The following is a 15,001-nucleotide window of genomic DNA, read 5'->3' on the forward strand; positions in this document are numbered from 1 at the left end:
ACGCAGACTAATGTAAGTATAACTGAAGTCTCTAAAGGAGGGGAAGGAGAGACATTTAGAAAACAATACTTACAATAAGGGCCACTGTATAGCACAGGGAACTCTATACTCAGTACTCTGTAATGACCTATATGGGAAAAGAATCTAAAAAAGAGTGGATACAGGTATATGTATAACTGATTCACTTTGCTGTACACCTGAAACTAACATAACATTGTAAATCAGCTATACTCCAATAAAAATTATTAAAAAAAAAAAAACTTAAAAAGAAAACTTTAAACAGTGGCTGATTTCTTCCCCCAGAATTTAATGGACACTATAAACCCATAGATTCAAGAAGTTCAGTAGATTCTGAGCACAGGAAACATGATGAAAACTGCACAAAAGCACATAATCATTGTTTAAAACCAGTGATAGAAAAATCTTAAAAACATCCAGACCTTAGGCTCAATTTTCTTTTTTTTAAAATAATTTTATTTTTATTTTATTTGATTTATTTATTTTTGTCTATGTTGGGTCTTTGCTGCTGTGCACGGGCTTTCTCTAGTTGTGATGAGCAAGGGCTACTTGTTGTGGTGTGCGGGCTTCTCATTGCGGTGGCTTCTCTTGTGGAGCATGGGCTCTAGGCCCACGAGCTTCAGTATTCAGTAGTTGCAGCATACAGGCTCAGTAGTTGTGGCTTGTGGGCTCTAGAGCCCAGGGTCAGTAGTTGTGGCGCACAGGCTTAGTTGCTCTGCAGCATGTGGGATCTTCCCATACCAGGGATCGAACCCATGTTCCCTGCATTGGCAGGTGGATTCTTAACCACTGCACCATCAGGGAAGTCCATAGGCTCAATTTTCTGTGAACCTAAAACTGCTCTAAAAAAGTCTGTTTAAAAAAAAAACGCTGTCAGAAAGAAAAGACACATATAGAAGGGGGAAAAAAGGTAATTATAAAAAAAATATGTAGTTAATCCAAAAGAAGAAAAAAAGGAAGTGGGAACAAAGAATAGATAGAGATGATTATAAAACAAATGAAAGAATGGTGGGTTTAAACCTAACTATAGCAATCACATTAAATGTTACTGATCTAGACACCCTGTTTAAAAGACAGAGATTAACAGATTGCTAAAGCAGACCTAAATTTATATGCAACCTATAAGAAACCCACTTTAAAAATATAAAACCACAAAATAGGTTAAAATAAAATAATTTTTTTAGGGCTTCCCTGGTGGCACAGTGGTTGAGAGTCCGCCTGCCGATGCAGGGGATGTGGGTTCGTGGCCCCATCTGGGAGGATCCCACATGCCACGGAGCGGCTGGGCCCGTGAGCCATGGCCGCTGGGCCTGCACGTCCGGAGCCTGTGCCCCACAACAGAAGAGGCCACAGCAGTGAGGGGCCCGTGTACCGCAAAAAAAAAAAAAAAAAAAAAAAAAAAAATTTTAAAGTATGCTAACAATGGGACTTCCCTGGTGGCGCAGTGGATAAGACTCCACACTCCCAATGCAGGGGGCCAGGGTTTGATCCCTGGTCAGGGAACTAGATCCCACATGCATGCCGCAACTAAGAGTTCACATGTCACAACTAAGGAGGCCACATGCCGCATCTAAGGAGCCGGCAAGCCGCAAGACCCGGTGCAACCAAATAAATAAATAATTTTTTTAAAGACTGTGAACAGCTTCAAAAAAAAAAAAGAGAGCACTGGTGCTTTAAAAAAAAAATAAAGTATGCTAACAATGAAAAAGAGCTGGATGGGCTTTGTTAATATCAGACAAAGTAGATTTTAGAGCAAGAAATAGTCCTCTAGTTAAGGGATAAGGAATAATTCATTTTATAATGATAATAGGGTCTATTCATCAATATAGTGTAATAGAGCTAAACATTTGTGCACTTAATAGCAGAGCTTCAAAATACATGAAACAAAAAACAGATTTCAAGAAGAAATAGACAAGCACAGTTATAGTTGGAAATTCCAGTACACTTTCACAATAATTGGTAGAACAAGTAGACAGAAAATTGCTAAAACTATCAGCCAACTTGACCAATTGACCTTTATAGAATATTCCATTCTTTTTAAGTGAACGTGGAACATTTACAAAGATGTATTCTGTGGCCATTTTTAAAAGTCTCTATAAATTTAGGAAGATTCAAATCACAAAGTATATTCTGTGACCACAGTGTAATTAAGTTAGAAATCAGTAGCAGAAAGATCCCTGGAAATACTTGGAAAGTAAATAAAAGCACTTCCAAATAAATGAAGAAATTAAAAGAATATTTAGGAAATACATAAAACTGAATGAAAATGAAAATTCAAGACATCTATATCTGCATGATGCTGCTAAAGCAGTACTTAGAGGAAATTTATAGTATTTAAAACATCCATATTAGAAAAGAAAAGAAAGATTTCAAATCAGTGATTTCAGCTAAGCCATTTTAATAAACTAGAAGGACAGAACAGGTGAGATCCAGAGTAAGTAGAGGAAAAGAAATAATGAAAGTCAAAGCAGAAATCAGTGAAATAAAAAAAAATACAGAAAAATCAATGAAATAAGTTAATTCGTTGAGAATACCAATAAAATAGGTGAACCTTTAGCAAGACTGACAGGGTAGTCGGGAGGCAGAAAAGACACAAATTATCAATATTGAGAATGACAGAGATGGTATCTCTATACATTTTACAGATATTAAAAAGGTAGTATTATGAACAAATATATACAGATAAATTCAACACATTAAAGTGAAAAGATTTCTTGAAAGACACAAGTTTTCAACGCTCACTCAAAAAAAGAAATATGTAACCTGAAAACCCTATATTTCTTAGGAAAATTTAGTTTATAGTTACTAGCCTTCCCACAAAGACTCAGATGGCTCCATTGGTGAATTTTACCAAGCATGTGAGGTAGAAACGTGACCAATTCTACACAAACTTCTAGAAAATTGAATAGGAAGGAATACTTCCCAAATCATTTTATGAGACCAGCATTACTCATACCCCAACCAAAGACATTACAAGAAAAGAAAGCTACACACCAATATCCTTCATTAACATAGATGCAAAATCTTAGCAAGATTTTAGTAATTACAACCCAACAGTATACATAAAGAGTAATACATCATGACCAAGTGGATTTCATTTCAGTAATGCAGGGTTGGTGTAACATTTGGAAATCAATCAGTGTAATTTACTATATTAACAAAATTTAAAAGGTGAACCACACGTTCATCTCAATAGATGTAGAAAAAGCATTTGACGAAATCCAATATTCATTTCTGATCAAAGCATTCAGCAAATTTGAAATAGAAGTAAATACCTTTAACGTCTTTGAAAAACTTAACCTCTGGTATCAAACTTGGTGGAGAAAAAATGGCTTTTGCTACTTAGATTAGGAAAAATACAAAGATTTCCCTTTCACCACTTTTATTCAACAGTGTGCTAGAGGTTCTAGCCAGCGCAACAAGGCAAGAAAAATAAATGAAAGGAATCCAGAGCGGGAAGGAAGAAGTAAAGCTGTCTTTATTCACCAGCAACATAATTGAAATTTTTTTTTTTTTTTTTTTTTTTTTGCGGTACGCGGGCATCTCACTGTTGTGGCCTCTCCCATTGCGGAGCACAGGCTCCGGAGGCGCAGGCTCAGCAGCCATGGCTCACGGGCCCAGCCGCTCCACGGCATGTGGAATCTTCCTGGACCAGGGCACGAACCGTGTCCCCTGCATCGGCAGGCGGACTCTCAACCACTGCGCCACCAGGGAAGCCCGAAACTTTATAGGAAATTCTGTGATAGCTACAAAATGCTACTGGAAGAGAAAGTAAGGCTTAATATTAATAGTAAGGTTTCAGGATATAAGATCAGTATTTAAGAATCAATTGTGTTTCTCTATGCCATCAATGAACAATTGAAATTTAAAAAGCTGTATGTACCATTTGCAGTAGCATCAGACCTTTTGAAATACTGTGGCAGAAATCAGACAAAAGCAGTAACAGATCTGTACAACGATAACTATAAAACATTGCTGAGAGAAATGAAAGAAGACCTAAGTAAGTGGAGAGAGTCACTATTTTCATGGATTAGAAGACACAATATTGTTAATAAATCGGTTCTCCCTAAAATGATGTATCGATTCAGTGCAGTCTAAATCAAAATCCCAGCAGGCTTTTTTTGGGAAATTATCAAGATTATTCTAAAATTCACATGGAAATGCAAAAGACCTAGAATACAGCCAAACAATTTTTTAAAAAAGAAAAGGTTGGGGACTTCCCTGGTGGTCCAGTGGTAAAGAATCTGCCTTCCAATGCAGGGACGTGGGTTTGATGCCTGGTTGGGGAACTAAGATCCCACATGCCGCAGGGCAACTAAACCTGTGCACCACAACTACTGAGCTCGTGCACCTCAACCAGAGAGCCCACGTGCTGCAAACTACAGAGCCCATGCACTCTGGAGCCCGCATGCCCTGGAGCCTGCACGCCACAACTAGAGAGAAAAAACCCGCACACCACAACTAGAGAGAAGCCCGAGTGCCACAACTGGGGAGAAGCCCGCACACCGCATCGAAAGATCCTGCATGCTGCAACTAAGACCCAATGCAGCTGAAAAAAATAAAATAAATTATAAAAAATAAATAAAAATATATGTATAAAACAAGAAAAACTTGTGAATTCTTTTTAAAAAAGAAAGAAAAAAAAAGAAAGAAAAGATCACAAGGCTTATACTGTGTAGTTTCAATGCTTATTATAAAACTACAGTAATCCAGGCAGTCTTATACTATTGGCATAAGATAAAGAGATTATTGCAAGAGAGTTGAACATCCAGAAATAGACCTGTGCATATATATATGGTCAACTGATTTTCAACAGTGGTTCAGAATGAGAAAGTGGCTTTGGCCTTCTAAATAGCAACACTGGAAATTAGAAGAAATTCAAAGGGGGATGGTATTTTCAACCTAAATACATATATAGTTAGTCAAGAACTATCATATATAGTTAGTCAAGAACTATAAATTAAAACAAAGGTGTATACCAGAAGAGGAGAACACACAGGATACAGAAAATAGATTCTAGCACAGCATAAAAGTGAAGGAATGACCTAGGACCAATAGCTGTGCCAGAAGCCTGCGCATGATAAACTACTGCAGATGAGAGCAAGAGGATCTGAGAGCAAGGTGTCTAGGTGGGGAAAAAAAAGGAACTGATGTGTTTGAATTTACAGAGAATATTATTGATAGGTGTGTGGCAGAAATGTTGTAAAAATAATTGGCAGAACCACAGAAGAACTGGGAAATCTTAAAATGTAAGTTATTAATGTCAATAAAAAAGAAGAGTTAGAGTTGCTGCACAAGAAAGGTGATGTGGTCCTTGTAAACTACCTGTTTATATGGTGTATATTATCCATAGTCATAGTAATGTAAATTGTTCTTTCTAGATGAGTATAGCTCACTGGAAATAGGACTTGATAGACTTTGTTTTCCAGATTGTTCAGCATCTGAGGTGTAGTTCTTTATTTATGAGAGAACCGATAATCTAAGGGGCTCTCTCTTCTGCCCTGAGGGCTTTTATTCAGGCCTGGTGCTGGGTCAATCTGTGTGCCTCTTTAATCAGAACACAGGTTGACACCCTCCCCCTCCTCCCCCCTCCCCCAACCCTGGCCCTTGATGACAGAATAGGTTTCTGTACTTGATTTATCAGTTTCCTATCAGCCGGTGTTTTTAGGGAAAATTTCTTTTTTAGAATAATTTTGTTCCTAGTCTGTTTTGGGAAAACTATAAACATGATTATAAGTACCTTTATTAATCTTGTTTAAAGAGGCTCTTTTTTTAATGCCCTCTAGGAAGTAAGAAGAAAGAGAAGGAAAGGCCAGAAATTTCTCCTCCATCTGATTTTGAGCACACCATCCATGTTGGCTTTGATGCTGTTACTGGAGAATTCACTGTAAGTTTACCAAGTTGAGACTCATATATAAAGCAGTACTCAAACCTTTCCTTTCAGTATTAAATTTGAAGTTAACTTTTCCATCCACACGTTAACTGTGAATTCTTAGTGCTTTTCTCTTCTTACCAAAGTGTTTGTGTTTAGATGTGTTCTTTTCCTAGGGAGCTGAGCCTATTGATTATAATTTGCAAAATAGATTTAGAAAACCAGACATTTTTTAGAATTTAGTCATACCTGCAATTATGTAGATTGATTTGTTTTATATATTTTCTAACTTTCCTCTGGAAATTGATCTAATTAGAGCAATTCAAAACAACTAACTTCTGAATATCTTTTTGTTAGGGCATGCCAGAACAGTGGGCTCGATTATTACAGACCTCCAATATCACCAAACTAGAGCAAAAGAAGAATCCTCAGGCTGTGCTGGATGTCTTAAAGTTCTATGACTCCAACACAGTGAAGCAGAAATATCTGAGCTTTACTCCTCCTGGTAAGACATCAGACCATGGTAAAAGGCTGACTTAAATGGGATTGTAGAGTTGTGGAGCACTTCTGGATAAAAAGATTGCTTCTGGAAAAATTAAAAAGCTAAGCTACTTTTTTTTCCCTGCATACATCCTGCCTTTTGTAAACTCATTGTGGCAGTTCTTATGTATAATTTGGAGTCTGGGGATTATATTAATCTCTTAGTTTTGCCAAAAGTGGGTGTTTGGGCCTTTTGTTTGTTTTTTTCTCTTTACTGTTTTTGAATGAGTTCAGCAATAGAAGGGAAAGAGGCTGATTTATAGGCATGTTTGTACTAGAAATATATTTATTGTCAGTGGGACAGGTTGTTTTACTATATATAAACGCACAGACTTTGAAGTAAAAAATGTTTGCTCAAAAATTGAAACTCGTCACATATATAAACATAAAATGAGCGTTAGAACTAAAAGTATTTTTTCCTCAGAATTGGAATATCATCAGGTAAGAATTGGAGAATAGTGGGGTTTTCTTAAGTTTATTTGTTCAAATAAGGATTATAATAAAACCCATACATTACAGTTGATTGTGGTATCTCTTGCATCTCTTATTATTTAGGCTTCCCCTCCCTCACGTTGGTTGCTCTCGTGCTCTCCTTTTCTTGCAGTTTATTTGTTAAAGAAACAGAATCATTTGTCCTGTTTACCTCAGTGTAGATTTTGCTAATTACATCACAGGTTATTATTTAATATGTTTCTCTGTCCTCTCAAGTCATACATGTAGTTTTAAAAAACAATATGATTGAGCTAAAAATCATACATTTAGTTTTAATTAATTGTACTTATTTGATTGCATTCTCGTAGAAATAAGGGCTGTGTTGAAGGAAGAAATAGAGCCCACTTGGTAAATCTTGACCTTTTTTACATAGTCTAGTACAACGTTAGCAAAAGGTCAGATTTGTCCCCAACTTCCTTGTCAACTTCCAAGTCTGTGTAAATGAATAATCTTTTTTTTAATCAGTGTTTGAACAGAGAATGGTATATTCATGTGTGTGTGTGTCTGGTCATTTTAAAAGGTAAAACAAAACTTGCTCTTCTAAACTCCAGAATGAATATTGTGATATTTAGTCTTCATGAACTGTGTTTTGTCTTCAGGGATTTGCTTTCATACTGATCAAAATTTATGTCAGTAATTTTCCTTTGCAGAGTTACTGTTGGTTTCTTTAAGTTCCTTGATAGGCAGTTTGCTGGAGAAAAATATCATTATGAATAGACTTCTGTCTTATTTTAAGAAATACAGGTATAGTTTCAAATAAAATTTTTTTATTAAGGTATAATTTCACGCTGCAAAAATCACCCACTCGAAGCATACAATTCAATGATTTTTAGCAAATTTACAGAGTTCCATTAAATTTGAGGTTTATAATGTGTAAATTCTTGTTTGAATACTGATATTGTTTTTCTCAAGACTTAATTCAACTTAAAATGAAATCAGTCTAAGAACTTTTTACTTGCTCTGCTTTATCTTTTTTTCCTTTTATTGTATAAAATTGTTTTGTTTTTTGAATTGTTAACTTAGCATTATTTTCTGTTTTGTATTCAGAGAAAGATGGCTTCCCGTCTGGAACACCAGCAGTAAGTTAATATGTTATTTCTTATAGCTCTTGTTCTAATTTAAGTTACCCCAAACAAGTCTCAGTTTTTATTTTACTTTCTGAAATAAATTACAGCCTCCAGAAATAGCTACTTAATATTGATGTATGTTTTTAGCTAGCCACTTGATTATTGGAGGAAGCCATGTTAAGCAAATAGAATTTCCTCAAGTGATGCTTAAAGTAACTAAAGCTTATGATCTTTAGAGCAGTTTAGCTACTTTTGATAACGTTTCCATATATAAACATGAACACAAAGAACTTGCCAGCATTTTCCTCTGGCATCATCCTACTGAATATAGACTATGGAAATATACTGAACAATGGAAGCCTGTCAGAATCTTCAGAGTTGTCTGAAACTTTATCTAAGTTATCATGTAAGCACAAATACCTCTTGCCAACAGCAGCTATTTTATTTTCAATTTCTCAATTAGGAGGACACAGTCTCCTGGAGTTTTTTGAAGACTATATGTAATAACATGTAAAGTACCTACTTAGCATACACCTGGCATATAATAAGCTCTGTATAAAGGATAATGCCTTCCTCTTTTGCTTTGTTAGCCACAACTTCCGATGATTCTAGCTGTTTTAAATAGCCAGAACTCTCTGACTTATACAAAGTCCAGAGGATTTTTGTTTTTGGTCTTAACAGATGAAATGATTGTTTACTTTTTGCGCTTGTTAAAACAGTATAAAATTCTCTATAAAAGGTATGAATTCCCTCTTAAGAATACTTGGTATTTACTGTATACATTTGTTTCATAAACTTTTCTGTAACGTATAGAATTACCTTTACTTTTTTTTTTTTTTTTTTTTTGTGGTACGCGGGCCTCTCACTGTTGTGGCCTCTCCCATTGCGGAGCACAGGCTCCAGACGTGCAGGCTCAGCGGCCATGGCTCACGGGCCTAGCCGCCCTGCAGCATGTGGGATCTTCCCGGACCGGGGCACGAACCCGTGTCCCCGGCATCGGCAGGTGGACTCTAAACCACTGCGCCACCAGGGAAGCCCCTACCTTTACTTTTTAAATGATTAGATTAGAACCAGTGAGGTTTTATTGCTTTGAAATGAGCTATTATTTTTTCAAGTATGGTGAAAAAGAGAGAGAGTCATATTTGACTTGTCTTCCTCACTTTGCTCCTGTGATAAATGCAGCTGAATACCAAGGGTTCGGAAACAGCAGTAGTAACAGAAGAAGACGATGATGATGAAGAGACTCCTCCTCCTGTTATTGCCCCACGACCAGATCATACAAAATCAGTGAGTTTCTGATTAGTGAATTGGGTTGTGTGTGTCTGTGCATGTGTGTTTTAAAAAGCAGTCTGTATTTGACTTCCAGTGATTAATTTTTTAAAAGTCCTCAGGCTTAAAATGTTTTAATATGGGATATTTGACTAGGAGATCTTTACCTAAACACCACTCATCAAAAAACTAGTTTTTTGAAAATTAAAACCGAATGGATTCTTTAAAAGTTAAAATACTTTTCTCATTTTGTTTTCTTTCTGTATTACACCATCTGTTCCAGAGAACTCATCTGTTTCTCTGCCTCTTTCTGTTTATCTCAGTGCAGAAAAGTACTGTATCTAAAACTTGGATCTTACCTTTTATCCAAATTACGTATTTAACTCCCATTTAACATTTCTGTTAAAGCCTTGGTATCATTCAAGAGGCTGCCGAGAGTGAAGTTTCTATTTCTAACAGATATGGGAGAATTTTAATAATAAAAACCTTAGATAGAGACAGAAAGAGTCTTGTCCCTCTCCCTGTACTAATACAAATAAAGTCCGGGGAGCATGATGAAGTGTTGGCACAATAGGCGGGTAAGGCTCCAAGGACTGCCATTGGGTCCTCATCTAATGATAGAGAGCTCTATTTTCTTTACCACTTAGAACTGGCTGTTTGAAATGAAATGGTAGATATTTGTATAAAAAAATTTTGTGGAAATTAATAATAGTTATTTCAACATCAGGGTTTCTTTGCTCCTTATTTCTCTCTTGTAGAAAAAATATGACTTCTAACTTGTACTTCTTTTTGCTTCATTTCTTGCATATTATTTTCAGTCTGGTTACACTTAAATTTCATTCACAGATCTGCTGTTTTGCTAGACAGACTTTTAAAATATATACATGACGTGCCAAAGAAAAATGTTTCACATTGCATCTTAGTTACCAGTGTTTTATAAGACAAGTCTGAAAATACTATTCTCATTCTTTAGAACACTGAGGACAACTTAGTTTTTGTCAAAAATCAAAGAACTGCTGAACAGTGTGCCAGTAAGAATACCTAAAAATATTTTTCCTCAAGTCTCGGTAATTAACTGTTTCTCTGCAGATTTATACACGGTCTGTAATTGATCCTATTCCTGCACCAGTTGGTGATTCTAATGTTGATAGTGGTGCCAAGACTTCAGACAAACAGAAAAAGAAGGCCAAAATGACAGATGAAGAGATTATGGAGAAATTAAGTATGTTAACTACATTTTACATTATTCTTAAATTGTTATCAGCCCCTGAAACATTTGGCCCAGATGGATCTTGATTTATGTCTTATATGTTGGCTTAAGACATAAAAAATAAATTGTTTTCTTCTAGGAACAACAGCTTCAATTAATGTAGTAAAGCCAAAATAATACTGTTCTTTGCTTTCTTATTATTATGTGCTGGCTAGTGAGCAGCATCTTTGCAAAATAGTCAGTACCTTGGGGAGCAATACTTCTTCTCAAAGGGCCAAATCTATGGGTCCTAGTTGGAAACTTTATCAAAGGAAGTTTGTATATATTTATGCACACCTGTAGAATAAAATGTCCCTAAATAACTAAACAAAATGGCCTATATAGATAATATGTGTAAGCATAAAATATATTTTTTTCTCTTCTCCTTTTTCATCCATCAGCTATCATTGGCCTGGATCAAGCACTGGAAGTAATACACACAGTGCCAGAGAGGGTAGCAATAACATCTCACTACAAGTCTGTAGCAACTTTAGTTATAAAGGATACTGACCTAGAGGGATCAAGGAAAAATATTATATATTGGCAGTAGGCTTGAGATTGGGTACCTATGTAAAACTGGATTATTTCTGTGAATTTCCTTGATATGCCCCTCTGTCTTTTTACCTAGTGAAAGTTTAAGTGAAAATTTCGTGTGGTTTTCTCATGTTTTGACTTACTGTTAATACGAATATAAGTTAGAGTTTTATGTACGATATCCTAATTTTAAAATCTGTTTCTCAAGAAAAATCTCAAATAAACAACCTAACCTTATACCTAAAGCAACTAGAGAAAGAAGAACAAACAAAACCTACAGTTAGTAGAAGGAAAGAAATCATAAAGATCAGAGCAGAAATAAATGAAATAGAGACAAGGAAGACAGTAGCAAAGATCAATGAAACTAAAACTGGTTCTTTGAAAAGATAAACAAAATTGATAAACTTTAGCCAGACTCATCAAGAAAAAAAGGGACTGGACTCAAATCAATAAAATTAGAAAAGAAAAAGGGGAAGTTACAACGGACACCACAGAAATACAAAGGATCATAAGAGACTACTACAAGCAGCTGTATGCCAATAAAATGGACAACCTGGAAGAAATGGACAAATTCTTAGAAAAATACAACCTTCCAAGACTAAGCCAGGAAGAAATAGAAAATATGAACAGACCAGTCACAAGCACTGAAATTGAAACTGTGATTTAAAAACTCCCAACAAACAAAAGTCCAAGACCTGATGGCTTCACAGGCGAATTCCATCAGACATTTACAGAAGAGCTAACTCCTGTCCTTCTGAAACTGTTCCAAAAAATTGCAGAGGAAGGAAAACTCCTAAACTCATTCTATGAGGCCACCATCACCCTGATACCAAAACCAGAGAAAGATACCACAAAAGAAGAAAATTACAGCCAGTATCACTGATGAACATATCACTGATTCAAAAATAATCAACAAAATACTAGCAGTCCAGATCCAATAATACTGTAAAAGTATCATACACCATGATCAATTGGTATTTATCCCAGGGATGCAAGGATTTTCAGTATCCACAAATCAAGCAGTGTGATACACCACACCAACAAATTGAAGAATAAAAACCATATGATCATCTCAACAGATGCAGAAAAAGCTTTTGACAAAATTTGGCACGCATATATGATAAAAACTCTCCAGAAAGTGGGCATAGAGGGAACATAGCTCAACATAATAAAGGGCATATACTACAAACCTACAGCTAATATCATACGCAAGGGTGAAAAGCTGAAAGCATTTCCTCCAAGATCAGGAACAAGACAAGGATGTCCACTCTCACCACTATTATTCAGCATAGTTTTGGAAGTCCTAGCTACAGCAATCAGAGAAGAAAAAGAAATAAAAGGTATCCAGACTGGAAAAGAAGTTAAACTGTCACTGTTTGCAGATGACATGATAGTATGCATAGTAGATCCTAAAGATGCTACCAGAAAACTACTAGAGCTAATCAATGAATTTGGTAGAGTTGCAGGTTACAAAATTAATACACAGAAATCTGTTGCATTTCTATACACTGACAACGAAAGATCAGAAAGAGAAGTTCAAGAAACAATCCCATTTACCATTGCATCAAAAGAGTAAAATACCTAGGAGTAAACCTACCTAAGGAGACAAAAGACCTGTACTCCGAAAACTATATGATGCTGATGAAAGAAATCAAAGAAGACAAACAGATGGAAAGATACACCATGTTCATGGATTGGAAGAATCAATATTGTCAAAATGACTATACTACCCAAGGCAATCCACAGATTCAGTGCAATCCCTGTCAAATTACCAATGGCATTTTTCACAGAACTAGAACAAGAAAATCATAAAATTTATATGGAGACACAAAAGACCCTAAATAACCAAGGCAATCTGGAGAAGGAAAAACGGAACTGGAGGAATCAGGCTCCCTGACTTCAGACTATACTACAAAGCTACAGTCATCAAAACAGTATGGTACTGGCACACAAATAGAAATATAGATCAGTGGAACAGGATAGAAAGCCCAGAAATAAACCCATGCACCTGTGATCAATTAATCTACAACAAAGGAGGCAAGACTACAATGGTGGAAAGACAGTCTCTTAAACAAATGGTTGCAGGAAAACTGGACAGCTACATGTAAAAAAATGAAATTAGATCATTCTTTAGCACCATATACAAAAATAAGCTCAAAAATGGATTAAAGACCTAAATGTGAGACTGGACACTCTAAAATTCCTAGAGGAAAACATAAGCAGAGCACTCTCTGACATAAATTGCAACAATATCTTTTTTGATCTGTCTCCCAGAATAATGGAAATAAAAACAAAAATAAACAAACGGGACCTAATTAAACTCAAAAGCTTTTGCCCAGCAAAGGAAACCATAAACAAAACGAAAAGACAACCCACAGATTGGGAGAAAATATTTGCAAATGATGTGACTGACAAGGGATTAGTCTCCAAAATTTACAAACAGTTCGTGAGGCTTAATATCAAAACAAACAACCCAATCAAAAAATGGGCAGAAGACCTAAATAGATATTTCTCCAAGAAGACACAGGTGGCCGAGAGACACATGAAAAGATGTTCAACATCGCTAATTATTGGAGAAATGCAAGTCAAAACTACAATGAGATATCACCTCACACCAGTCAAAAATGGCTTTCATCAAAAAATCCACATACAATAAATGCTGGAGAGGGTGCGGAGAGATGGGAACCCTCCGACACTGTTGGTGGGAATGTGAATTGGTACAACCACTATGGAGAACAGTATAGAGGTTCCTTAAAAACCTAGAAGCAGAGCTACCACATGACACTACAGTCCCACTCCTGGGCATATACCTGGAGAAAAACATGGTCCGAAAGGGTGCATTCACCCCAGTGTTCATTGAAACACTGTTTACGATAGCCAAGACATGGAAGCAACCTAAATGTCCATCAACAGAGGAATGGATAAAGAAGATGTGGTACGTACATACAATGGAATATCACTCAGCCATTAAAAAGAATGAAATAATGCCATTTGCAGCACTACGGATGGACCTAGAGATTGTTATATTGAGTGAAGTAAGTCAGAGAAAGAGAAATATCGTATGATATCCCTTATATGGGCAATCTAAAAAGAAATGATACAAATGAACTTATTTACAAAACAGAAACAGACTCACAGACTTAGAGAATGAACTTAACGGTTACCGGGGGGAAGAATGGGGGAAGGGATAGTTAGGGAGTTTGGAATTGTCATGTAGACACTGCTATATTTAAAATGGATAACCAGGGACTTCCCTGGTAGCACAGTGGTTTAGAATCCGCCTGCCAATTCAGGGGACATGGATTCGATCACTTGTCCGGGAAGATCCCACATGCCATGGAGCGACTAAGCCCATGTGCCACAACTACTGAGCCTGCGTGCCACAACTACTGAAGCCTGCACTCCTAGAGCCCGTGCTCCACAACAAGAGAAGCCACAGCAATGAGAAGTCTGTGCACCGCAACAAAGAGTAGCCCCTGCTCACCGCAACTAGAGAAAGCCCTCGCGTAGCAACGAAGACCCAACACAACCAAAAATTTTAAAAAATTTTTTTAATTAAAAAAAAAAAAGTATAACCAACAAAGACCTACTGTATAGCACAGGGAACTCTGCCCAATGTTACATGGCAGCCTGGATGGGAGGGGAGTTTGGGGGAGAGTGGATACATGTATATGTATGGCTGAGTCCCTTTGCTGTGCACCTGAAACTATCACAACATTGTTAATCAGCTATACTCCAATGTAAAATTAAAAGTTAAAGTAAAACCTGTTTCTTAGTTGTGACATAGTGAACTTTCCTAAAACAGATGTATGATTAGTTCACATTAGAGTAATGTTTATAGTAATAAGTGATTTCCTAAATATATTGAAAGATATAAGATATACGAGAAGAGTCAGAAAAGCCATTTAGGGTTTTTCATTTGGATATTTTATATATATATAAACATTTATATTTTTTCTC

General features: G+C 36.3%; 1 protein-coding gene across 7 annotated transcripts in view; it reads left to right on the forward strand.

The window, feature by feature from the left end:
* PAK2 (p21 (RAC1) activated kinase 2) overlaps positions 1 to 15,001 on the forward strand; it is an 87,958-nt gene that overhangs the window by 56,361 nt on the left and 16,596 nt on the right. For all 7 annotated transcript variants that reach the window (XR_003792274.1, XM_029213778.1, XM_029213779.1 and 4 more), the window contains exons 3-7: positions 5,805 to 5,905; positions 6,248 to 6,395; positions 7,970 to 8,001; positions 9,172 to 9,276; positions 10,348 to 10,480. Coding sequence is in view for 6 of the 7 variants with exons in the window: in XM_029213778.1 (XP_029069611.1) it covers positions 5,805 to 5,905; positions 6,248 to 6,395; positions 7,970 to 8,001; positions 9,172 to 9,276; positions 10,348 to 10,480 (519 nt within the window). In the remaining variant the exon portion in view is untranslated. The remainder of the gene's footprint in view (positions 1 to 5,804; positions 5,906 to 6,247; positions 6,396 to 7,969; positions 8,002 to 9,171; positions 9,277 to 10,347; positions 10,481 to 15,001) is intronic.

The sequence above is a fragment of the Monodon monoceros genome, unplaced genomic scaffold (assembly GCF_005190385.1).
Source record: "Monodon monoceros isolate NGI ecotype Baffin Bay Population unplaced genomic scaffold, NGI_Narwhal_1 Super_Scaffold_11, whole genome shotgun sequence".
NCBI lineage: Eukaryota > Metazoa > Chordata > Mammalia > Artiodactyla > Monodontidae > Monodon > Monodon monoceros.